The 22,996-nt window shown below is 37.6% G+C and overlaps 1 protein-coding gene across 5 annotated transcripts in view; it reads right to left on the reverse strand.

The window, feature by feature from the left end:
• Positions 1–4,368: 4,368 nt before the first annotated feature.
• The window catches only part of znf512b (zinc finger protein 512B), a 33,235-nt gene continuing 14,607 nt past the window's right edge, over positions 4,369–22,996 (reverse strand). For 3 of the 5 annotated variants that reach the window (XM_015054517.1, XM_015054525.1, XM_015054551.1), the window contains 15 exons: positions 18,337–18,416; positions 18,058–18,186; positions 17,633–17,802; positions 17,271–17,548; positions 17,086–17,157; positions 15,327–15,461; positions 14,499–14,626; positions 13,416–13,508; positions 11,206–11,304; positions 9,249–9,503; positions 8,840–9,163; positions 8,175–8,276; positions 7,845–7,907; positions 6,638–6,736; positions 4,369–5,815 (listed from right to left, as the gene is read on the reverse strand). In XM_015054517.1, coding sequence (XP_014910003.1) covers positions 5,471–5,815; positions 6,638–6,736; positions 7,845–7,907; positions 8,175–8,276; positions 8,840–9,163; positions 9,249–9,503; positions 11,206–11,304; positions 13,416–13,508; positions 14,499–14,626; positions 15,327–15,461; positions 17,086–17,157; positions 17,271–17,548; positions 17,633–17,802; positions 18,058–18,186; positions 18,337–18,416 — 2,372 coding nt within the window. In that variant the 3' untranslated portion in view covers positions 4,369–5,470. The remainder of the gene's footprint in view (positions 5,816–6,637; positions 6,737–7,844; positions 7,908–8,174; positions 8,277–8,839; positions 9,164–9,248; positions 9,504–11,205; positions 11,305–13,415; positions 13,509–14,498; positions 14,627–15,326; positions 15,462–17,085; positions 17,158–17,270; positions 17,549–17,632; positions 17,803–18,057; positions 18,187–18,336; positions 18,417–22,996) is intronic. The other 2 variants (XM_015054532.1, XM_015054541.1) reach the window with 2 other exon arrangements.

Below are 22,996 nucleotides of genomic sequence, written 5' to 3' on the forward strand. Positions count from 1 at the left end.
TATATAGTATTTTTTTAATTTCTGAAAGTTTTATTTTAACAATCGTTTGTCTTACAGAAGTATTGGCTACTTGTTAATTTGATGACGAATTCTGCTGCAGCTGCATGTATGGGAAATCCTTCCAATTCTTAATAATTGTTATCAATTGTTATCAACACTTTTAAAGCTTGTTTTAAAGCCCATCTATTTTACTTGGCTTTCAACTCCAGCGGGATCTAGTTTTAAATTGTATGTTTGTTTGTTTGTTTTTAAACTGTAAGAGTTGTTTTTTTTTTATCTTGTGTTTTAATGTACAGCACTTTGTGTCAGCTGTGGTTGTTTTAAAGTGCTTTATAAATAAAGTTGGTATGGTATGGTATTGTTAAGCGTTTCATACTTAAAGCTCAGTAACTCTCATAACACTTACACAGCAAGACCCCAGAGAACTATCATAATCTGTGTGTCATTTCAGAATTTAATGTCACAATGCGATAGAAAACATGTACACTGTTGACATTATTCTATGGTGCGTCAAAAATGAAGTATCTGAATGGGTGTTTAATTTTACATAGTAAATAGGCAGATGGACTGATTGTCTCATATGCTGCAATGTGGTGAAGAGAAGGGATGTGGTTGGTTAAGTCTACATTCTGACCCTCATCTCTTTTCATAAGATTTGAATCATGACTTAAAGAACCTGCTCTTGGTTATCAACAGCTGAATTTTAAAAAAATAATAATTTGAGGTTATTTATGCATCTGATCAGGATGCCTCCTGGGCACCTCTTTTGGTGGATTTAAAAACAGGGCAAAGAAACTAGCAAAGGCACTAATAGAGAAATTAGTTTCTTTGCTTAAGGTAGCAATAACAAGAATAAATTCTTTCTGACACTTAATATATAATAAGAACCCAAGTAGAGAAGTCTTAGGAAACCTGTATAGGTTCCTCCAAAAATAACATTTATCAGTATAGTAACCACAAGTTTTTGACAGTGACACATTATTTGTCACACAGCATACAAGAAAAAAACAAAAACAAAAACATTTTCATATTGTTCTTGAAAATGTGTCAAGAACAAGCTGCAAAAATAGAATGGTGTCACAATATGTTTTTTCGGCCTTGTGAAAAACAAATTTCTTGTTTAGGGTATGCATAGTCCTCTAAAACTCTTTCAGAGTACAAACCTTTACCAGTTGTAGTGAAGCTATTGTGGAGGATTGTATATAATGTGAATAACGTTTAAAATAACACTGGCAAAGACCTTACATACATACGACACTGATTTAGTCATCAAACTTTATTAATTAGTTAAGGGATACTAATGCACAGGTAATACAACAAGTTTTGGGAGAAAAAGTGTAACAGTTCAGACACAAAGGAGGAACTGATTCCTCCAGTGTTAAGTACTATACAGCTTAATTTCAGATATGGAAATCTTAATTACATCATCAGTCTCATTTTATCTGTTACCCAAGTATCATAAACAGTTATGAGCCGTAGTGCAGCTCTCAAATATTTCATTACAATGGGCGGCACCAGAGATGGATGCCAGTTCCTGCTTTTCAAGTAGGTAGCATACAAAACGAACCAGGGTAAAATTCATAGGCTAAGAGGATTTCTAAGGATTAATCTTGGTTTTGGAAATAACATTGCTGACAAAGGGAAGACACTTGAGCCTCCTGTTTCCCTGGGTACAAAAGTCACACCACACAGTCCAGGTCACTAGAAAGCTCCAACAACACTCCTATTTTCAAGCCTATTTTATGTTATAGTAAGTGCACTAAATACAGAAACAAACACACATACATATGCCTTGTTGCCCCCATATCTATATGTAATAATAATAAAGGACTCTCTCAACAGGGTTGCCTTTGTGTACTAAAAAAAGCTGAAATCATGTGCATCATCAAAATGGACAAAATAACAGTGTATGCCAACAAGGTTCTTTGTGGTCTACGATTATTTTTCCAACATTATTGTGTAAAATTCAGATAATGTGAAAAGCATTTTAAAGCAATTAAAGAAAATCAGGGGGCGTGGACTGGGGAGAGGGTGGAAAAAAAGCCACACATTTCTAAGAAGACACGTCAATATCAAAAAATTAGCAAGCCAACAAAATCAGCTAAATATGGTATATTGCTGTAAGTTTTAAACAAGTTGCAGTTTATTCACACTGCAGGATAGATGTGTTTTCCAAGTAATAGGAAGACAGATAGTAAAGGGTGTTATAAAATATAAAATATCCACTCTTATAAGCAGTGCTAAACTATCATATTGCAACACCAAAAGCTTGTCGGGTAAACACAGTCGACGCAATGTTGTATGAGACGGGAAACAAGCAGCTGACGAACTGATTCTGTGCCACAGCATCACACTCAACAGAGAGTGTCACTGTTCTCCGACATCCACTCGTTACAAAGGTGCTAACCGTTTAATACAAACACACACACACACACACGCACACACCAACACACACACACACACTCGCGCACACACGCATACAAGCAAGGTCTGGACAACTCGTGTTAAAAACTCGTCCATGGACCGGTCAGTGCTTCTCTAACTTCTGCTCTTTTGTGAACTACGCCTAAATAGCAGAAAAAGGCCCATTCCACTATAAAAACATATTCATCCCCATCTGAATACACTCCACTGTCTGATTAGTTCAGGAGGAATTCAAGTAGAATTTTTGCTGTACGTTATAAAAAGTAACAGCACGGGGATGAAACCACTTGAACACACCCATAACCTATTAAACTCTATATTCCTAGGGTATGTTCAGCTGACATCAGTGCTTGGATTTAATAACTTTGACATTTTGCTCCAAAATTCAGACAACTTGCCAGAAGGAAGGTCATGGCTGGATGGATCTGTTGACTTTAGGCGCGTTGTATCAGGTCTTTAAGGTAAAGTGGCAAGTAAAGCACCCTTATTATCCCTCACATCACAATATATCCAAAACTAGCAGACTGGCTATCTAGGTAATACACACAAGAAAATCTAAAATAGATTTGTGATCTTTTTTGTTTCTATGTTTTGTGTTGTTTTTTTTTTTTGTTTTTTTTTTTTCAAAAGTGAGCGTCATTATTTTATACACAAACAGCACAAATAAACCAAGTAATATGTTGTTTACATTTGCTGAAAAGTTTAACATAACTGTGGATTCAAGTATCTACTTTGACTTTTTAGCACGTTAAAGTGAATATATTCTCTCATCTTAAGTAATCAAGTAATCTAACTTGTTATTGTTTTATAACAAATCTGAAGTTGAAATGTTGAGGAACTCTGAACTTTGTTAAGACCAGTTATGGCTTTCTGGAATACAGTACCTTGCAAAATCATTCATACCCCTTGAGCCTTGTCAAATGTTTGTCATGTTAAAAGCACAAATTTCAATGTGTTTTAATGTGACTGTATGTGATAAATCAACACAAAGTAGTGCTTAGTTATAAAAACAAGAAACATAATAAATTATTTTTTTATCTACTTTAAATTGTAAAAAAAAAAAAATCTAAAAAGCAAGGAGTGTATATGTGCTCAGCATCTTTTATTCTAATGCATCTAAATAAAATTTAATGCAACCAAGAGATTTTAGTTCTAGTAGATTTTACTACTGGTAGTAAAATCTCAGTATAAACCCAGCTGTTCCCCATAGGCCCTAGTGGATTGTTGGAAAACACTGATGAACAAACAGCATCATGCAGACCAAAGAGCCACATCAGGCAGGTCTGGGATGAAATTGTAGAAAAGCTTAAAGCAGGGACAGAATATAAAAACAGCATCCTGAGCTGAGTTATTTGAGAACTTTACAAATCTGGCCTTTATGGAAAAGCAGAAATAAGAATACAACTGATGATTAGCAGATTGACACAAGCCACGCAGGGGACAGCAAATGTGTGAAAAGTGCCAAACTGGTCAGATGAGACCAAAGCTGACCATTGTCCTAAATGTAAAACACTGTACAGGTGGATCTACAGAGTAACATGGATGTGTATTATTAGTAAAAATTACACTATAATTAATTGCTACTTCATGTTAGTTGACCACAATGAAACAAAACAAAGCATGGTGGAGTTTGTGGTTGCAATGAAACAAAATGTTAAAAAGTTTGAAGGGTATGAACACTTTTGCTTGGCTCTGTAAGCAATAATTACACAGTCCTGTTTTGTAGTTCAGACAGAGTTAACTGTTTCCTTTCCGATCAGAGCAACATTCTCCTACTCCTGTTAAAGAGACGACCTGCAGGCTAGATCGAATAGTCCTAGAGTGCAAAAACGACAAGAGGAGAGCAAGAAGGGTAGAGGGTTAAAGTGCAAGGCAACAACTTTTAGCTAATTCATTCAAATACATCACTTTCTGAGATGCTAATTTACATCTTTTGCCTGTGTAATAAAAGGTTATCATCTTAAACCTTTCTATAAAAGATAGCTTTTTTTAAATCTTCTCTGCAGCTTAGACCTATAGTAAAGCAGACCCCATAGTATGGCCTCCTTTTAATAGAGATATATAATTTGATTGTGCTGCAACAGTGCAACGATGTTAAAAATCCTTCCTTCTGCTAAATATTTTGTTTGGCCAGACCTTGTTTTGCTTCTTTAAGTGAAATCGATTAAATAATATCACTGTGTGTTATTGTGATTGAATTATCATCTTAAGAGATAAATGAAAAAAAAAAAAAATCCCTTTTTGGATTTTTTTAATTATCACCTTCAGTTTAAAGTAACCATGGAAATGTTAGGTAAAAGGAACAGCACTGGGGGAAAGAAAACAACTGAATATTGTAGCTTATGTGAAATCTGCTCACAAGAACTGGAAACCCCCAAAAAAGTAATGAAAGCAAAACTAAAAGGAAAAATAATACATTGAAACAACGTTGCACTACAACACACTGCAAAATTTGTGACTGACCAAAAGCCAACTGGACGCATCAGGCTTGAAAACGAAGGATGGCATCATTACTTTGAGTATATATATATATATATATATATATATATAGTTACTGTTTATGTACACATACAGTATATCTGTGAAGAAACATGGAAAAAACACCAGCTATCATAAAATGACTTCACCATGCTAATAGAATTTCCTTTTTAAATCCTTTCAAAACAATTTGACTCTTGCAGAGAAAATTATTATTATTAATCTATTTGGGATACTACTTCTGTTTAATAACTTCTATCAATGTTAGGGTTTGATTTGCACTTGGTTTACGGCCTCTGCTGTGGGATCAGAAACTGAAATGTGTGCCCTATAAAGGAAACAGAGGTGGAATGGAGGAAATGCACTACTGTGGTGATAAATGTTCATACCAGTGCACACATTAACTCTAAGGTATAAAACCAAGATTTAAAGACTCTTAAAATCTTTAAAAGTTTTCATCGTTGATCTGGCTTTCTACCCAGTGCCAAGGTGGAAAGGTCCTTTTAGCTTCCAGGCGGCACGTTTACCAAAAGCATCCATTTCGACTCCAGGGTTGATAAAAGCAGTGCTACTCTGACAAAAAGATCTTCTTGGTTTTGTTCCGTCTGGAGGCAGGGGGGGGGATTTGCCTCTCCTGGCCTGGATCATCACTGTCCGTTTGGTCAGGGATCAGGGCTGGGGACTGTGCTGAGCGAGAGGGAGGGGTCATGGCTGGAGGTGAATTTTGGGCGGTGGTGAGGGCATCTGTCTTTGTTTGTAGAGACTCGTCCATTAGGGGCCGTTCTTTTGGTTTCCGGCCCCTCTTTTTACCTGAGGTGGCTCCGTTCCTCACCTCAGCTTTGAATCCATTGTTCTCCAACCCTTTGCTCTTGCTACCAGAAACCCCTTGGCTGGTTGATGCACGAAACCAGTTCTACAAAAAAAAAAAAAAAACACACACACCAAATCAATTAAAATTTGAACAAACATAAACATAAAACATACCAAGGGCAAACATAAAGGAATATTACTTTACAACACAGAAAGTGTTATCAGTGAAGTGTGCATCTGTTAGAATTGATGACTATGGGTTACAGCTGATAATTCAATTAGAAAATAGAAAAAGACCAATTAAAAATTATCGATCTACTGAGAAGTATGTCGATGTACTGCACAGTATATTGACTCAATACTTTGCTGGGACTCCTTTTGCTTAAATTACTGCATCAATGCAGCTTGGCATGGAGGTGATCAGCCTGTAGTTCTGCTGGAGCATTAAAGAACTTCAGGTCGCTTCGATCATTTATTTATCATTTTGGCCTTCACCCCTCCCAGAGAATGGGCCACTAAGTAGTTCTTGCTGAGCAGTTACTTTTAGGACACTTTTTATTAGCTTCTTATACTGCAGAGAGAGCGATCAGCATAACTTTTATTAGCTTTAGGAAACTTTTCTGCAGTAAGATCTATGCGTTTTCATTTCCTTCATAGCAGCCACTTCAGTGATGTCTTTGTGCATAATGTCACACAATTATCAGACACTCTGCATATACACACATTAGCAGGGAAAAAACTGCTAAGTTTGCATGCAAAACATATATGTCCCATGAATGTTTTGCATGATAATCTAAGAATGTGGCATTTAATTGAAAAAGTTTTTTCTCAATGAAGCTGGCACATTCATGTCCAAATATACTGTATGTTTATGTTAGTGCGTTCTTAATGGCTGTTTGTTAAGTTTCCACAGAGAGAGACCCACCTGTGAGTGTGTCTTACTAATATGATATTTAACACCGCTCTCTGAGCTAAACTCCTTCTGACAGATCAGGCAGGTGTACTTTCCCATTTCACCACCACCCTGAAAAACACACAGACAAGTAGAAACAAAAAAATGTGTAAATACAGTATGAAGACTAACTTGAACTAATTCAAAAATACAATAAGCATGCATAATAAGCTCATCATGTTAAGTAGAGAGATTCAATGGATGTGCATTATTTACAAATGTGTTCTTCAGGGATGTGTTTACCTTCTTTATTGAGTGTTTCAAATTTATTCATGAATGGATCATTGTGAATATGCCTAAGTTTAGCTTTTGTTGATCTATGGTGTTTTTGTGGTCATATGGATATTTAATCTTAATCGTTAATCTTAAACTGAGAAATACAAGTGATGTAAATAAACAATAAAGGCCCAAAAGACATGTTTTATAAAATGTTATAAAACATGCACATTTTTTAAAGGAATAAATTAGTACACCTACATCTTTATTCCCACTTACAATGACAAGTAGTGAGGCAAACGTTGCTAGACTAAGTAGATAAACTACAAGAAGTGTCTCATTAAAATTATTTCAACCAAAGGGGTACACTGGCTGTAAGTGGCAGTGTGTCCCAAGTTGTTCTTCAGTTAAAACACACACTGATGTTTGCTCATATCTTTTGTTTAATGAGTAAAAAAAACTTATCTTTTTGGGTTCATCTATAATAAAATTACAATAACCAAACAATAAAACAAGATTTAGACCAATATGTGAACTTTTCTGTCAGAAGATCTGAATATTTAATTAGGTGTCTGACATTTTCTATAAGACTGGATGAGTCGTATCATGCTTTACAAAGATTTCCTATGACCTTTTCTTTCAGATAAGCAAAGAGAACTCTTAATTAAAGGTTGTCTTATGAGATATGAGTTCTATGTCTTATCATGTCTGTTCTATGGGGACTTGGCCATAAGATTCCACTAAATTAATTACTTTTTATTTTTTGGTGATCAATTTCAACATTTTCTATGACCTATGTTCACTACGGACAAACTGAAGAGGAAACATCTGGTCTGGCAGATGACCTCAGGTTCAAATATTGGATTGGCTTCTAATTGTATACATTTCAGCTTATATGATGTTGTCACAATAGATAGGTGTGGTTTAGGTAGTTGATAGATCTGCTGTAGATGGAGGTCTGTACCTGGCTGCAGTTGGCAAGGTGTGCCTTCAGTCCAGAGACGCTGGAATATACAGCTTCACAGTTCTGCAGTAAAAACAAGAGCAAGGAATCATAATGAGTCAGTGAACATATTTATAAAACTCTTAAAAAACTGAAGTAAGGAAAACAGACTCTTTCTGAATTACAGTGATTTCAAGCAAAAATATTTACAAAGTTGTAAAATTATTTAAACCTCTCCTTCATAACTAAAATTCTAGAAAAAGTTTGCCCTTTTATTTTACAAACTCTGTACTTTATCCAAACAGATTTGTTTTCTGTGTTTTGACATGTTAACAAGAGGAAATTTCATACAGCATTTGTGCAGCAAATGAAGCCCTTCTCCTTCACTTGGTTCTTCCAGGTCTCCAGTAGCTCTGGGCTGAAGTTGGGGAGGCCAGGACGAGTGTAGTTCAACTGTACAGAGGAGAACATTTTTCCTGAATTGTTAACTGAATTAAAGTTTAACTCACTGCAATAGATATTTGTCTTTCTTTTTTGTGCTTATGTATTCATGCTGCCACTAATTACTTACCACAGTGCATGGCAAACGTGTTCACATTACTTCAGATTTTTTACATTTTCTCTTGGTATTTCAAAAGCCTTAATCTATTTATAGGTATTTTATGTGGCCGACCCAAACAACGTAATGCATATGCTAAAATGTGTGGCGTGTGTACATGCATTGAACTGCCCTGAGGAAATACTTCATGGAACATTTAAGGGCAGATTTCTAAAAGTTTTTCAAATCTCATTCTCATTAGATTGAGAGTGTTTGTGAACAGCAATTTTCAAGTCTTGCTTACAGATTCTCAATTGGATTTAAATTAAAACATTACATTGTTGCTCTGGCTGTGCGTTTATGTTTGTTGTCCAAAAAAAATATATATTGAGGTTTGTGATTGTGACATGACAAAATGTAAAAAAAACATTTAACGATATGAATATTCTAGCCAGCACCATATGTAATGTGTCCTCACCCTTTTGCTGTCAGGCACCAGGTCGTCCTTGATGCGTCGCTTGGTGCCCCAGTCTTTGGCCAGCTCATCCTCTGCTATCTCCTGCAGGTGGAACACGGCCACCTGAGCAGACTGCCGCCTCACTCGGCCACTGGGTGTCCTTTCAAAGTCCTCCCCCTGACTCTTAATTTGTGCTGCTTTCTCTTTGCTTTGTTTTCTCTCCTCTTCCCTTTCCAAGTCTCTCTCTTTAGGCTGGCTGGATGGGGGTTTCTCCTGCCAGTCTTTCCTCTCGAGCAAGTTTTGCTCCTTTTTCTTCCCTACTAATGGAGAATCATCAGAAATCCCCTGGAAAAACAAAGACTGAATTCATTTGGGAGAAATTCTTGATGCTATGACAATATTTCATCAGTCTTCTCAAAGATCCACTTACCCTTTCCTTGCCTGTATTGTTGTTGGTGTCAGTGAGGCTGTTCTTGTAGTTATTGGCGTTTGTCGCTGTCGTGACGGTGGTGATGGTCGGCGGGTGCTCAGTGCGTATGTGGTAGTCTCTGCCTGCCTTGGAGCGGTAGCTCTTCCCACAGTGCTGGCACAGAAACACAGGCTTCTCATCGTCAGAAAACTCTCTTCCACAACGCTGCTGGTGATACTGGTAGCCCATCAGACTGGAAAAGTGGGCTGAACAACCCTGTGTATATGCATATATGTGTGTGTGTGCGTGTATGTGTGAGAGTGTATGCGTGTTTGTGCACAAAAGGTTTGTAAGATGGTGTGACAACAATGACAAGAGATGAGACAGGATGAACATTTAGCAACGAGCCAGGAAGGCAGAAAATGTCAATGTTAAAAGGAACAGCAATACTGGATTCAGTCAACGTTTTCTAGTTGATGTTTGACAGGTGGTAATTTTTCTGTGTGCAAACATGTTGCAGCTAAACATCAATCAGGCAATCAGTTTTTCAAATTTCCTTCTCCGAAACCTTTTGTAGTCCCAGAAACAGGAACTGAGAGATGACGTGGCATAGACAACATATCGGAAATAAATAAATAAATAAGCTGAAAAATAAGTTGAAATCATTGTTCCCACACATTTTTTTTTGTCAAAATGTCATACCTTTAGTGAGCTGGAAGGGCAGATGTTTGTACACAAATCAGACTGTCAATATAGAAGCGACACAATCCACAAACGTGGCATGAATGGATGAAGCCTAGTAGCAAAAAAGATTCATTCCTCTATTGGCTTCTTCACATTTTGTGGAGCCACAACCACACATTTAAAAGCATTTTCTTTTTATTTTACTTGATGAATGAACACAAAACAATGCATAATTGTAAAAAGGAAGGAACACCATACTTGGTTTTCTTTTCTTATTTTTTTTTAACAAATAAAAATATAAAAATGATAGGAGATGACCTTTCATTGAGAAAAAATCTGCACATTTTGGAGGGTATGTCTCTAAAAACTTTGCATATCTGCAAACAAAAATCCTTGCCATTGGAGTATGTGAATAACAATTTGCATCTATTGACGCAGTTTTTCCAATAAGATAGTAAATATGTGATATGATATTAAAATAATTTAACTAATAAAACGAAGGAAGTTCTTTGTACTGTATTTAAGGTATCAGAGAAAGGGAGGACGGATTCAAACACACCATCCTTTTCAGATTTTTATTTGCCAAAACTGAAAAGCATTTTTTATTTCCTTCCACTTCAGTCATGCACTACTATATATTTCTGGTAACCTAGCACATAAAATTAAAATAAAATATGATGACGTTTGTGGTTCTAATGTGTTAGAACAGGCAAAAATTAAAGGGGTCGGGATACTTGTGCAGGGCAAGGCATGGCCGAATGGATGGATAGATAGATGAGTAAAACTAATATAAAGTTTGTCGGAACATCCATCCATCCATCCATCCATCCATCCATCCATCCATCCATCCATCCATCCATCCATCCATCCATCCATCCATCCATCCATCCATCGCCTCTACCCGCTTGTTCTTCCATGGTTGCAGGTGGGCTTGCGCCCATCTCTCACAGGGACACAGATGACAAACAATCACGCACACACACACAGTCGTTCAGGGAAGACAGTCTAAGAAAGATATTTTTCATTTTCTTTAGTTATTTTGATAATAAAAATACTAAAACTAATTTTCCAGACTTTACAAGGTAGGAGCCTTGTAAAATGAAAGTGGCACATGTGAGGAGTCTGAGAACAAAAAGACACCAAATCCAAACCGCTAAATGTGGAAAAGGGATTGTGTCACGTTAGACAGCAAAACTGACAAAAATGTGAATGACAGATGTTGAAAAGAAAATATGATATATGACAAAAGGCAGGAAAGAGACAAGGCCATGGAAAGAACTAGAGAGGAGAATACCTCAGTAGGACACTTGATTCGTCCCATCTGTTTGAGCACTCGCCGCAGCCGTTCTCTCTCTTCGTGCTCGTTGCCCGTCTGGCCTTCGCTCCCTGAGGGCTGAGGAGGAACAAACACACCGTCACATAAGCTTGTCGCACCACAACGCCACCCGCTTCCTCACATCACAACAACATTGTACCAAGAAAGCATGTTTTCCCTCTCGTTTGTTCACACTGTGGCAGGATCATTGAATGATTTCATGGTGAGGCTGTTACTCAAGGCGTGTTTGTGACAACTGTCAAACTCATGTTTTCACTTGAACGTCGCCTGGTGCCAAACGCAGCCAAGACCAGAACAACAGATGGTAAGGCTGCCAGATAGAAAAAAAAGAAGAGTGGGGCACTGGAAAGAGTCTGGACCTACTGAGTAATCCCAGGGGGGTTAACTTCACGTGTTTACTCAAGTGTAAAACGCTCCACGAGACGCACGGCATGCAACTCTGCGGCAGATAAAAGGTGAAGGTAAAGAGGAGATGCCCTTCTATCTCAACAATAATGTTTGCCTGCAGATTGAGCCTGTGATTTACACTGACGGGCAAAAAAGGGTAGCTGTGCATCAACATGCATTATTAATTTCTCTAACATATATAGAGCAAAAGAAGAGTGAGAACCACCAGGAGAGGCAAAGAATTACTTGTTTGTCCTGTGATGGACTAGAGGCCTTTCCAGGGTGCAACCCAACTATCGTACAGACTATGTAAATAAGGTTTTTAAATAGCCTAGTCCATGTACAAACACTTCAAACACAAAAGACCCTGAAAACTACACGCAACAAAAATACCAAACTACAGCACCCGTGGTATGCAGCTACTATAAACTAGCATAGTTTATGGCTGCATAAAAATAAGGACAAAAATAAGTTAATTAAGGCTAATATAAATAAAATAACCACATCAATATAAAATACTTATAAATAATATAGTAAAAAGAATCGCTACACATAAAATAAAGGACCAGAGTTCAAGTTAAGGGCTGAAAGATTGACAGGACATTAAAAAAATGATTCTTCTATAAATCAAAGCCAGTAGATGAATAAATCTGATTTAGCAGATGCTGCAGTGGCGGCATGATGTTCTTTTCTGCAGTAATGCCTGCATAAATATGATCAATGGAAATACCAACTTGCCTTACAAATACATGCTAAATATTTTTTGCCATAAATAATTTAAAAATAGGGGCCACTGCTGTGGCTAGAGTGAGTATCGTAACTGTCCTTCAATCAGAAAGGAACAAGTTTAATTCCAGCTTTCCACTACTTCAGTCAGGACCTACTCTGAGATTTGGGTACAAAAACACAAGTGACAAAACCATATCCAAAATACTGAGATCTTTTATATTTTCACTAACTATTTATGATCATCTATAAAATAAAATATGCTGTGCATTGATATTTTCCTGGAATAACTTGCCTTCTCATATCTCTGAGGATCTTACATACCTAACATGCTGAAGTCATCTTCACTGCTGAGTTGTAAGGATGCCAGTAATGTCTGCCTTTAAGTCCCTTCAGAAGATATATGGCTGATTCGCTCAGTTTAATTTTGCTGGTGCAAATGGATCATTACTCCAAAACTACCAAGCATGACACACATCATAAATATGCATGTATGAGCCCATGTATCAGCTCCTTGGAGTCTAGGTGCTCACAACCTACCGACATACTACGAGCCTCAAAGTTTACTGCCTGTAGAGTCGTTAATTTTTTATGATACCTTTACAAATAAGCAGCTTTGAATTATTTAACAAACTTCATTGCAGTGTCATTGCTCTAATGCAAGACCGGGCATGATAGTGTCTTAATGAAGCTCTTGGTCGTCAGAAAGAAATAGGAGCAATAAAACAAAAAAACTACCATCCAGGTTACAATTTCCAATACGATTTTAAGGAATTAAAAACAGAGATGTATTTTACTGAATGGAAAAATATCTAAACATAAGGTATAACTTTATGGGCCCAGAGAAGAAGAAGTACATCAACACAAGAAAAAGTCAGAGCAGTTTCCAAACAGCTGAAATTCCTTGCTGTCAAAACACTCTCAAAACTCTCAAAACACCCAAAGCATTTTCCTCAGGGTCAGGCTAAGATTGATACACAAAGAAGACACAACAGGGTGTGTATTTAACACAACTTAAAACAACAAAAAAAAAAACACAACACATGCCAGAATACCTTGGTGCTGTGTTCAGCCATGGTGTGGTAGTTTAGACCAGCTTTGGACCGGAACTGTTTCTGGCACTGCTGGCACTTTAGGGCATCCTGGAGCTGAGGACAGTGAGGGCCAAACAGAGAATCATTTACATTTACATCAAACAAAAACTAAGGTCGACTTTTTACTAAACTGAATCAATCAATGCACTAAAATCTAGTCAACAATCTGGTCAGTTCTCATAAAAAAAAAACCCCAACCCCTGAGGTATAAGATAAAAAATTATTATGTTACAACCAGAAACTAGTAAAAATGCTGCACAGGCTGGAGATACTGGCAGATTTTATTTTCATAGCCACCTAGTGTATATACAGATGTCACTTTAAAAAAGCCAGATTGTGCACAGATGGATTTTTGTTATAGTGGCATAAAAGCCAAAATCAGGCCCTGAAAAGGCAAATTTGGTTTATCAACACAAAAACAAATATAAAATGTAAATGTAATCTATTTAGCAAGGTCTGCCTATGTCATAAGATGACTCTGGAAGACGTCAGATTTGGTCTGCAGATGGCATAGTTAACTACCGATCCACAGGGAGGGGGTCACTATAACACTGCTGATAATAAAGACCCAGCACCTGAAGAACATTGTGGTATTTCTGGATCATATCTGTACAATGCAGAGTTGAAACTTAATTTTTGAAACAGTAATCGAGGTAATATGCTTTTTCACCATCATGTTGTATCGCATAACATCACAGAATATGCAAAGAGTAATTAGAGATCAGTATGACATTCCCACAGCATTATAACTTTGAGAAACTATTTATCATGGTTTCACAGTATTAATATCATGGTATCATGCTATTTTAGTGTTAAAAATCTAACACTAAATATGTACAACAGCTAATGATGCCACTGTTAAAATTAATTAGTCAGGCTATGTGCTCTGGTCCGCGGGCAGATCTTAGCCTCTAAACAGACATGCTCATGGTAGTTTGGTAGCTATAGTCATAAAACAGTGTTCCCCTACCAAAATAGAATATTGACCCAGTTTCAGTGAAGTTTTGGTTCTCTGTGTGGTAGACAGGTGTATTTCTTGCTTACCTTCTGGCAGATCTCCATGTGTTTCTTCAGACCATGGATTGTTTTCCTGGTGACAATGGAGCAGGTCGGACACACTACTTCACCACGCTCCGAGATTGTTCGCTGCCACTGAGTGTCAGAAACACCACCTGGGCAACAAATGGGAAGCAGGAAGGCTTGTAAAATATTAAGGATTAGGAACATTTTATTGTTTAATGTTTTTCTCAGTTTAAATGAATCTATCAGATCTGTTTTAAAATTCCCAGAACCGCACTGAACAGACGAGCCCAGCGAAAAGCAGTACGCACAATGTCAGACAGGAAGAATTCATTCAATTTCTACACCCCTGTAAAAAATGTAATGACAGCCTTCCAAGCCTGGGTAATTTTAAATGTAGCTTTGTTACACACTAGCGACCTTTCTCCTACGTGCTTCTTACATAGTAATGGCTGGGATCTGGTCGAGCCACCTCTCCAGCCTGAGGAGGATGAAGCAGTCACAGAAAATCAAGGAGCGAACAAACACTTAACAACAGGAAGTTCTTCAACAACTGCCAAAATTAGTAGGTGGTATTGCGCAGATTAATAAAAAAAAAAAAAAAAAAAGAAAAAATCTAGTAAATCTCAGCTTTTGAAATGCTGTGGCATCACTAAAAAAAACTATATATGGAGATTAGATTATTTTATAAACTGTGCACTATGACAATATATCTGAGCAAACTTATGTTAGAAATCCTTTTTTGTTAATTTTTTCAGATTTTGTATAAAATCAGTGTTGGTTAATTTATTTCTTTAGGTTCACTATTTTTTATTTATCTAAGGATTTCATAGATCTGATCTTGGTTCCCACCCGAGCTTGTTGTCACTGGCTCTTTCTTGGAGGACTGAGCAGATGCGGGTCTTCTCTGAGGCTCATCGTTGAACCCACAGCCCTCCGATCTCTTCACTCGTCCTGCCTTCAGCTTCTCCTCCACCTTAGTCATGCCTGAAATGCACATACAGAAGATACAACTACTGTAGTAATCAATTTGGACAATAAACTATTTTAAAAAAGGGGGAGAAAAAAATGACAGTGAAGAGAAAATGATGGTCAACGATTAGCAAGAAACCAAAGAGTTAAACTTTATGTACCATAGCATAAAGTAAGAAGGACAATCAACTGTAAATATTACTTTAGTAGAATTGGTGTTTTGAAAAAGTTTTCACATCACCTTAAGCTTTTGTACATTAACTCCAGTAACATATATTTTTTTGCTTTTATATGACTGACAGTAGTTTAAAATTGTGAAGTATTAAGAAAATGACATTGTCATTTTCTGTACAGTTAAAAACCTGAAGAGTCTGACTTGTACTTAGTCAATATCTTCTTGAACTGTTTTGGGGTTTGTTTCAACTGCTTTGCAAATTAAAGACATTAAATATTTAACTCTTTTTAGAAATAGCTCAAACGCTGGCAGAAATAGCCTTGATCCTTATTTTGAGCATCGATTTTCAGGTCAGCAGAATCTCAATTGAATGTATGTCTCGGTAGATTTGAAGTTGTGCAATACTCTCCTTATTTTTTTTAATGATGGATTAATTAGTTCTCTGTTGAGCACGACGATGGCTCAGGGATAAAGTGTGTGACCCATATATAGAGGCCTTGGACTTCGATGCCAAGGCCGAGTCCCGGCCCGATGACATTTGTTCCTTCCTGACCAGTGTCAAATAAAAGCCAGTAGAGCCAATAACAGCTTAAAAAACAAACAAAAAATAAGCAGTTTTCTGTTATCGTCTTGCAAATTGCCTTGAGGTTATAATTAAAATCAGTTGGTTGGGTTGGATGTTATTTAGTCATATAATAATAGGGCTTGAATGCAAATGCTATTAAACTTTTCAGATTTTTTTTTTTTTTGGGCGGGGGGGGGTGTGTGAAAAAATTATGCCATGTATCATCTTATCCTACTTAAAATGATGCACTACTTTGGCTTAGACTGTCATATACAATGCCAGTAAACTGCACTGAAGTTTGCAGCTATATTGAGGAAATATATGAAATACTTTAGGGGTTATGAAAACTTTTGCAAGACACTGTATACAGAGAGGCAGCCTGAAAGAGAGCAATCAGTCTTGCAAAACGGCAGATGAATTGTTTGACATGTGATGAGAAGTGCTTTACAGCCTGAATATGCTACATGAGTCACTGAGTATTTCCAGCATATCAATGAGACAAAGACAGAAGGAGGTTGGTAAAGCTGTGTATGTGACTCACTGTTTCATTTAGCCAGAAATGAAGCATCTCAGCAGTTGCCACATTAACGCTGTTAAAAGACTAGCTCCATTGATCAGTAGCAATAGGGAGCATTCACAATGACACAACCAAATGCAATTCTCTTGAAATGGCCTAAAATCAACTCTGCAGGGACACAGTGGTATATTAGTTCTCCTTAGAATTGTATAATTAAATAAAACATCAAATAATTCCTGAGGTCTTCTGTAATCAATGCTGATTCTGTCTACACAGACGGTCTACTTATCTTTATAATCATGGTGACATGGTACTTAAAAATAGTGGTAGAGTGCAAATTTCCATTAGAAAGGCTGGATTATCTGCAGCAGCAGGTGCTTACCTTTCAGCCCAAATGTCCCGGATATTGACGGCTGTTCTCCGGTGAATTTCTTGGGAGTTTTTTGCTTCCGTCCTGGACCATAAAAAAACAAAACAAAAAAAAAAAGGAACTGTCATTGTATCATTAAAGACGTAGCATACGCGACAAACACAAAAGTGCATTACAACTTTTTGCTGCAATCTTACTGTGCCTCATTCGCTCTGGATCTTCGTCAGGGTAAGAAGAGGGAAAACTTCCGCCTTCACTTTCACTCCCTCCTGCGTCGGATGATGTGCTTTGAGACTGCGACTGAGGCTGAACTGTGTGCGATGACGGGTGAATCTGCTGTGAAGCCGGGATGTGACTGTGTACTTTCCTCTCACTCTTGAGGTGGGTTAGTTCTCCGTTCTGAGATGGTGCGGAAACCTCGTACGTTTTTTTCACCTTAAAGAACACCGGCGATGGTGGACTGTTCTCCATAGGCCTAAATTCACACACCGAAGGAACAGATTTAGGCATTAAAACATTCGCCTGGTGGCATTGGGTAGGAATTTGAACTTTCAGTCACCTTTTCTTGATGTTGGATTTGACAGGAATCTTAAGAAGCTGCTGTTCCTTGGCCTCCTTGCTAACTCTCTCTGGGTGGTTCCACAGTTTGTGCTTCTCCAGCCGTACTTTTGTGGCAAAAGCTGCCTCACAGTAGGGACAGCTGTGATTCAGCTTCTCGGCTACAGTGGGCTGAAAGATATCATGAGTGGGGACCTAGATTAAGCTCTCCCCCTACACATTATCCAATATTAGTTGGTGGTTATTATTTGAAGCTCTTACGTAACTTAGAAATCATTCAAGAAGAAAACCATAAATTGTATTTCTTAATTTCAATAGTCGTATAAGATTCAACTGGGTTTCTTGAATCTTTAAACCTTATCGGAAGAATCCAAACAGAAATAGCCAGCAAAATAGCAGGAAAAGCAGCAGAGGCTAGTGACTCACTCCTGGGCAGCGTTGATAGTGGTACTTGACGCCATAGATGCTGGGAAATTCTAACCAACAGCCTGTACATGGACATTTAACCCTGGAGCGGCGCTTGAACTCTTCCTTCCATTGTATTATCAAATGGGCCTGCGTAGACATGATGGCAAAAGAGTGAGAACCTGCAATTTTTTTTTTTTTAATTGGTTTATCTTGCAGACATCATCAAGAAACTGTCCACTGTGAATGGGTAACAAAGCCCAGATAACGCACCCAGACATGTCCAAGAGAGATACTCACAGGAATGCTCCTAAGCTCCTGACCGTCAGTCTTAGGCCGACCTTTTCTCTTCCCATCTGCTTGGTCGTCACACATTAAACCTGGAAAAATGAGAATAAAATATCTTTGGAATAAAAGTGACGCCACAACTTCACACTTAACAAAAGCTTGCAAATTGCTATGACAAAGTTTCGTGACGTGTTCCACAAACCATTTTCAGTATCTCTTAGTTCTAACAGAATTAATAATTCACAATCACTATAGAGGTTGAGTTAAGCAGCGAGGATAGACAGGTACATGAGGGATCCCCAAAATGCGATATTTTACCTTTTTGTTTTCTCCTAAAACCATGCACAGTGTTCCCTCCAGTATTTTACAGTAATCCTTCAGCAGAATAACATTTTTTTTCTTTACAGACTAAGAACACAAAACCTTGAGATGATAAGCTTGGCAGTTCTGTTTTTAAGGTGCAGACTGCTTTTGTCCTCTAGATAGCAAATAGTTGAATTGTTGTAACAACCAGTTAAAGCTGTAATTACTCTTTCAAACTAACATGAAGCTTCTAAGCAGGAGCAACTGTAGTTTTTTGATAGGTGAACTGAACTGATTTCACTCACTTAAAAGTGCAAGCTGTGGATGTACATAACTGCAGGCTTTAAAGCCACTGTGCGCACAAATACTAGGCAAATTATATTTTTGAAGACACATTTTATTGCTGAGCAACTTGTGACAAATAAATAAACAGAACCAAACTGATATATGCTAAAAGCTGAGTTATCAACAAGATATAATTGAAAGATATGGACAACAAAGGAAACTGACTACATTTTGTGGAATGATATTTGCTTATATTTAAAGTGATGAATAGGTCATTCAAGAGCTTAGTGCAATGAAATATGAGCAAATTATATATATATATATATATATATATATATATATATATATATATATATTTTTTTTTTTAAGTTGTATTTTAGATCATTTTTTATTTCAGATTTGGCCAAAATAATTGTGTGTCTAATCTTTGTTAATCCTAAAATAATAGCCTGCAACTCTAAATTTGAATAAATAAAGATTTAACTAGAAGAAATCATTGGAAAAATTGCAAATTTCAAAGCAATTCACTGTCCTCCAAGTGGAGGACAATGAATTGTGTTGAAAATTTTTTTATTTTTTTTTCGCAAGTTAAATGCTGTGTTTAGTGGAAAATTACTATAATTAGCAGAAATAAAGGCATGAAAGCATCAGCTCGTGTGTAATTAATTAATGTGTTTCACGAATTTATTGGACTTACTAAAATAAATGTACTTTTCAGTAATATTCCAGTTAATTTGATAGAGCTGGGAACTGTCCAAATCTATTTCAGAACAATTGCTTTCCCCCTGCAAAAACAAAGCAGGTTTTGGACAGAAACACACACGAGGATTCGCTTCACCACACATACACAATCTGATATCATGGGATTCCCACAAAAACAAATGGACTGACTCAAGTGTGTGTGTACACAGAGCTAAATGGAAACCAGGGGAGTCACATGTCAGTCTCTCTTGTGCATGTCCATGTGTAAGTATATGTGTTTTTGCAAGAGTGTGTGAAAGTGAAAGCTGTGTGAGCAAAGGATATAAATTGCAGGAGCCTGAATGAACCTCTGACACAGCAGACTGCAGACTGACTGCCTCAGCTCACTCTATTCTCTCTGTTGCGCCCCTCTTTCATCTCTGATATTGCTGCTTTCCTCTTTTCTCACCACAAGACTAAGTTTCTCTCTTTTCTCTCTCTGCTCTTGCTCATCTTTCTCGATGGTTCCACCATCTCAGTACTGCTCTTTTCTCTGCCACAATTAAAACCCCCACACTCCCTCTCCGTAGCACACTGCTACCTGAGCAAATCAGCCCAGACAGATGAAGAGTGTGCTCCATACAAGAATATATGTATGAGTGAAAAGGTGAGAAAAGAGGGAGATGAGAATAAAAAAGATGTTGAAGAGGGAGAAGGGAATTTCACAGACGAATGATTCTGGCTGAACATAATACTGAATGACAGGGCTGCAGGTAACCCTGCTCTGCAGAATGTGTCTTTACATATGCTCTGAACCCGACTACATCGACAAAAGAAGCCACACAAAAGACAACCTGGACACGCAACTTTTAAAAAAAGAGCCTCTATTATTTTTCCTTGCCGCTGTAGTAGAAAAACAGCTGGGAAATTAACACACCATGATGCAAACATGGAACTGCTGTTTTATTCAGTTTGTCTATGTCAATGTGTGTCTGTCCCTATCAAATAAACTTGAAAGAAACATGTGAAGCACTGAGGATGATTTTGTGTTCCACGCTTTTTGTTAAAACTAATTTTATGTTTCAGATCTGCAGTGATTTCCAGGTTGAGCTCTGGCAACTGTGGAGCCCTATATAGAAACCGGTGTGTGTCTATCCAAATAAAGTCCAATCAATTGAATTCACAAGAATACAAGTATGAACTATTTCGAAGGTAATTTCCGAGAAAATATTAAGAGTTTTGTGTGATTTTAACCAGAAGGATGTTTTTTTTAAAATTCTGACTAACTGTATTTCAGTAGGAATTCATGAGACAAACTTGCACAAAATAAAGTGGGAGAAAAATGATCAACAGTTTTCCAACTTTTTTAACAAACAAGACTTGTCAGAGGGTTGCTTCAGAGCATTAGTAGACAAACACAGCAGGCAGCTGAAGATGAAATTATGAAGTTTAATGCAGGGCTAGGTTTTAAAACATTACTCCAAGTTTGGAACATCTCACAAAGCACTTTTTCAGTCCTCATTTGAAGGTGGAAAACATTTGGAACAACTGCAAATCTCATAAAACCTGGCCGTCCACCTAAACTGACAGAAATAATCAGTCCAAGTGGCAGTCAAGAGGGTCATGGCAACTCAGAAAACATTGTGCATCATCCTAAACACACGATGCCGCATATGAAACACGGGCGTGACAGCATCATGCTGAGGAAATTATTTTCTTCAGCACACAGGATGGCTTGATAAAACCTGTTAGACACAGCTGTCGACTGAGACTAAGGTTCAGTCTGCAGTTCAATGACCCTCAATCCTAGTCAGAGCTCATGCAAGATAGTTTACATCAAAGCACATTCAACTACTAATTGTGACCTCCACAAATTTGGTGTGTGAGGCAAAAAATTTACTTTGTTGCCTTCAAGCAAAATGCTTTGCATGGAAGAGAACATCACCCTAAAAACACAATCTCCATGATCAGAAAATAATGGTGGTGGTATCGTTCTGTGGACATTTTGTTTTTTTAGCAGACAAAAAGAAACAGAATCTGCAAAATTTTCAGTTTCTAGAAGTTTGACGCATAGTGTGAGACATACCAAAAACATTTGCAGCTGTAGCAGAAGTGAACGGCTGCTCTATATAGTGTTGACTCTTGTGGAGGAGGGTTGAGTAGAAATGCACACCACACTTTTTTACACCTGAGTCGTTTTCCTTCTACTTCACTGTTATTCACAACTTTGTGGAGATCAATCGCATAAAATCTTAATCAGACACACTGAAGTTTGTTTTTGCATTAATGTGAAAAGGAGTATGATAGATTTTGCAAGTCACAATGCATACAAGAATTACACAGCAAACTTTTAACACCTCCACTTTCCTTCTTCATCTCTTGTTCTCTCAGACCCACACCCGCAGACAAAGACCACTGAAAATGTTTGTGTCTAATCTCTTTTTGCAGACTCACAACATTAAGTTAGTCTGAAAATATCTGAAGATAGAGCAAAATAGAATGAGACGTGGCACAACATTGCAGACTTGAAACTTCAAAAACTTGACAAAATGTGTAAACACAAACATAAAAGCACACAGTCCTGCACAAACAAGTACACAAACCCATTACCAGTGTGCATGTGTGTGTGTGTGTGCGTGTGTGTGTGTGATGTCAATGCATTGATATGAGTGTATTAATATTCTCCAGGCACCAGAGCATTTCTCTATTAGCTGGGTAGCAGCTGGAGAGGTGATGCACTTGGCAAAGCTGCTCTTTTGCTGGGAATGAAATTGAGCTTGCATTCTAATTCTTGTCCTAGAAAATAAAGGCCTTGAAAAAAAACAGCATAATTAATGAATCTTGCTCTTGGGAAAGATATGATCTTGTTGCTATGGGAATAACATCCACTTGTCTTACCACAATTAGAGGCCTCTTTAGTGAAAGCAAAACAATCTGACTCAAATTTATGAACTGTGCGCTACAACGCAAACAATCACAGCCTGTTCTGCACATAAATTATGCTTCTAAATATAAAACGTTAACTCTTCTCTTTTGGATTATCTTTGTAAACAAATTACAATCTTTAAGCAGAAGTTGGAAGTTTGGAGCACACTGGCGCTCTGATGTTCCAGCAATCACGTGCATTGTTTTGGTCTGAAACAAAGCAGGCTCATTGTGTCAAACCCGAAGACCGGTTCTCATGCACAGGCCACGGGGATAAAACAGCTGTTCTGCTAATGTCAGAGGGTGATTCGCTCCCAGCTGCCTGCAACTGTTGCACCACACTGTTTAACACTTGAAGGCGTGCAAGAAGAGAAAAGAAAAGTAGAGAGGACAAGAGTCAGGACACAGGAGTCCTGGCAGCTGTCTAATGATCTCAAATAACCTCGGCGTTCTCCTAGCTACGCCTGCAACTGCTCTC

The sequence above is a fragment of the Poecilia latipinna genome, unplaced genomic scaffold (genome assembly GCF_001443285.1).
Source record: "Poecilia latipinna isolate Pla-1442-1.1 unplaced genomic scaffold, P_latipinna-1.0 Scaffold56, whole genome shotgun sequence".
NCBI lineage: Eukaryota > Metazoa > Chordata > Actinopteri > Cyprinodontiformes > Poeciliidae > Poecilia > Poecilia latipinna.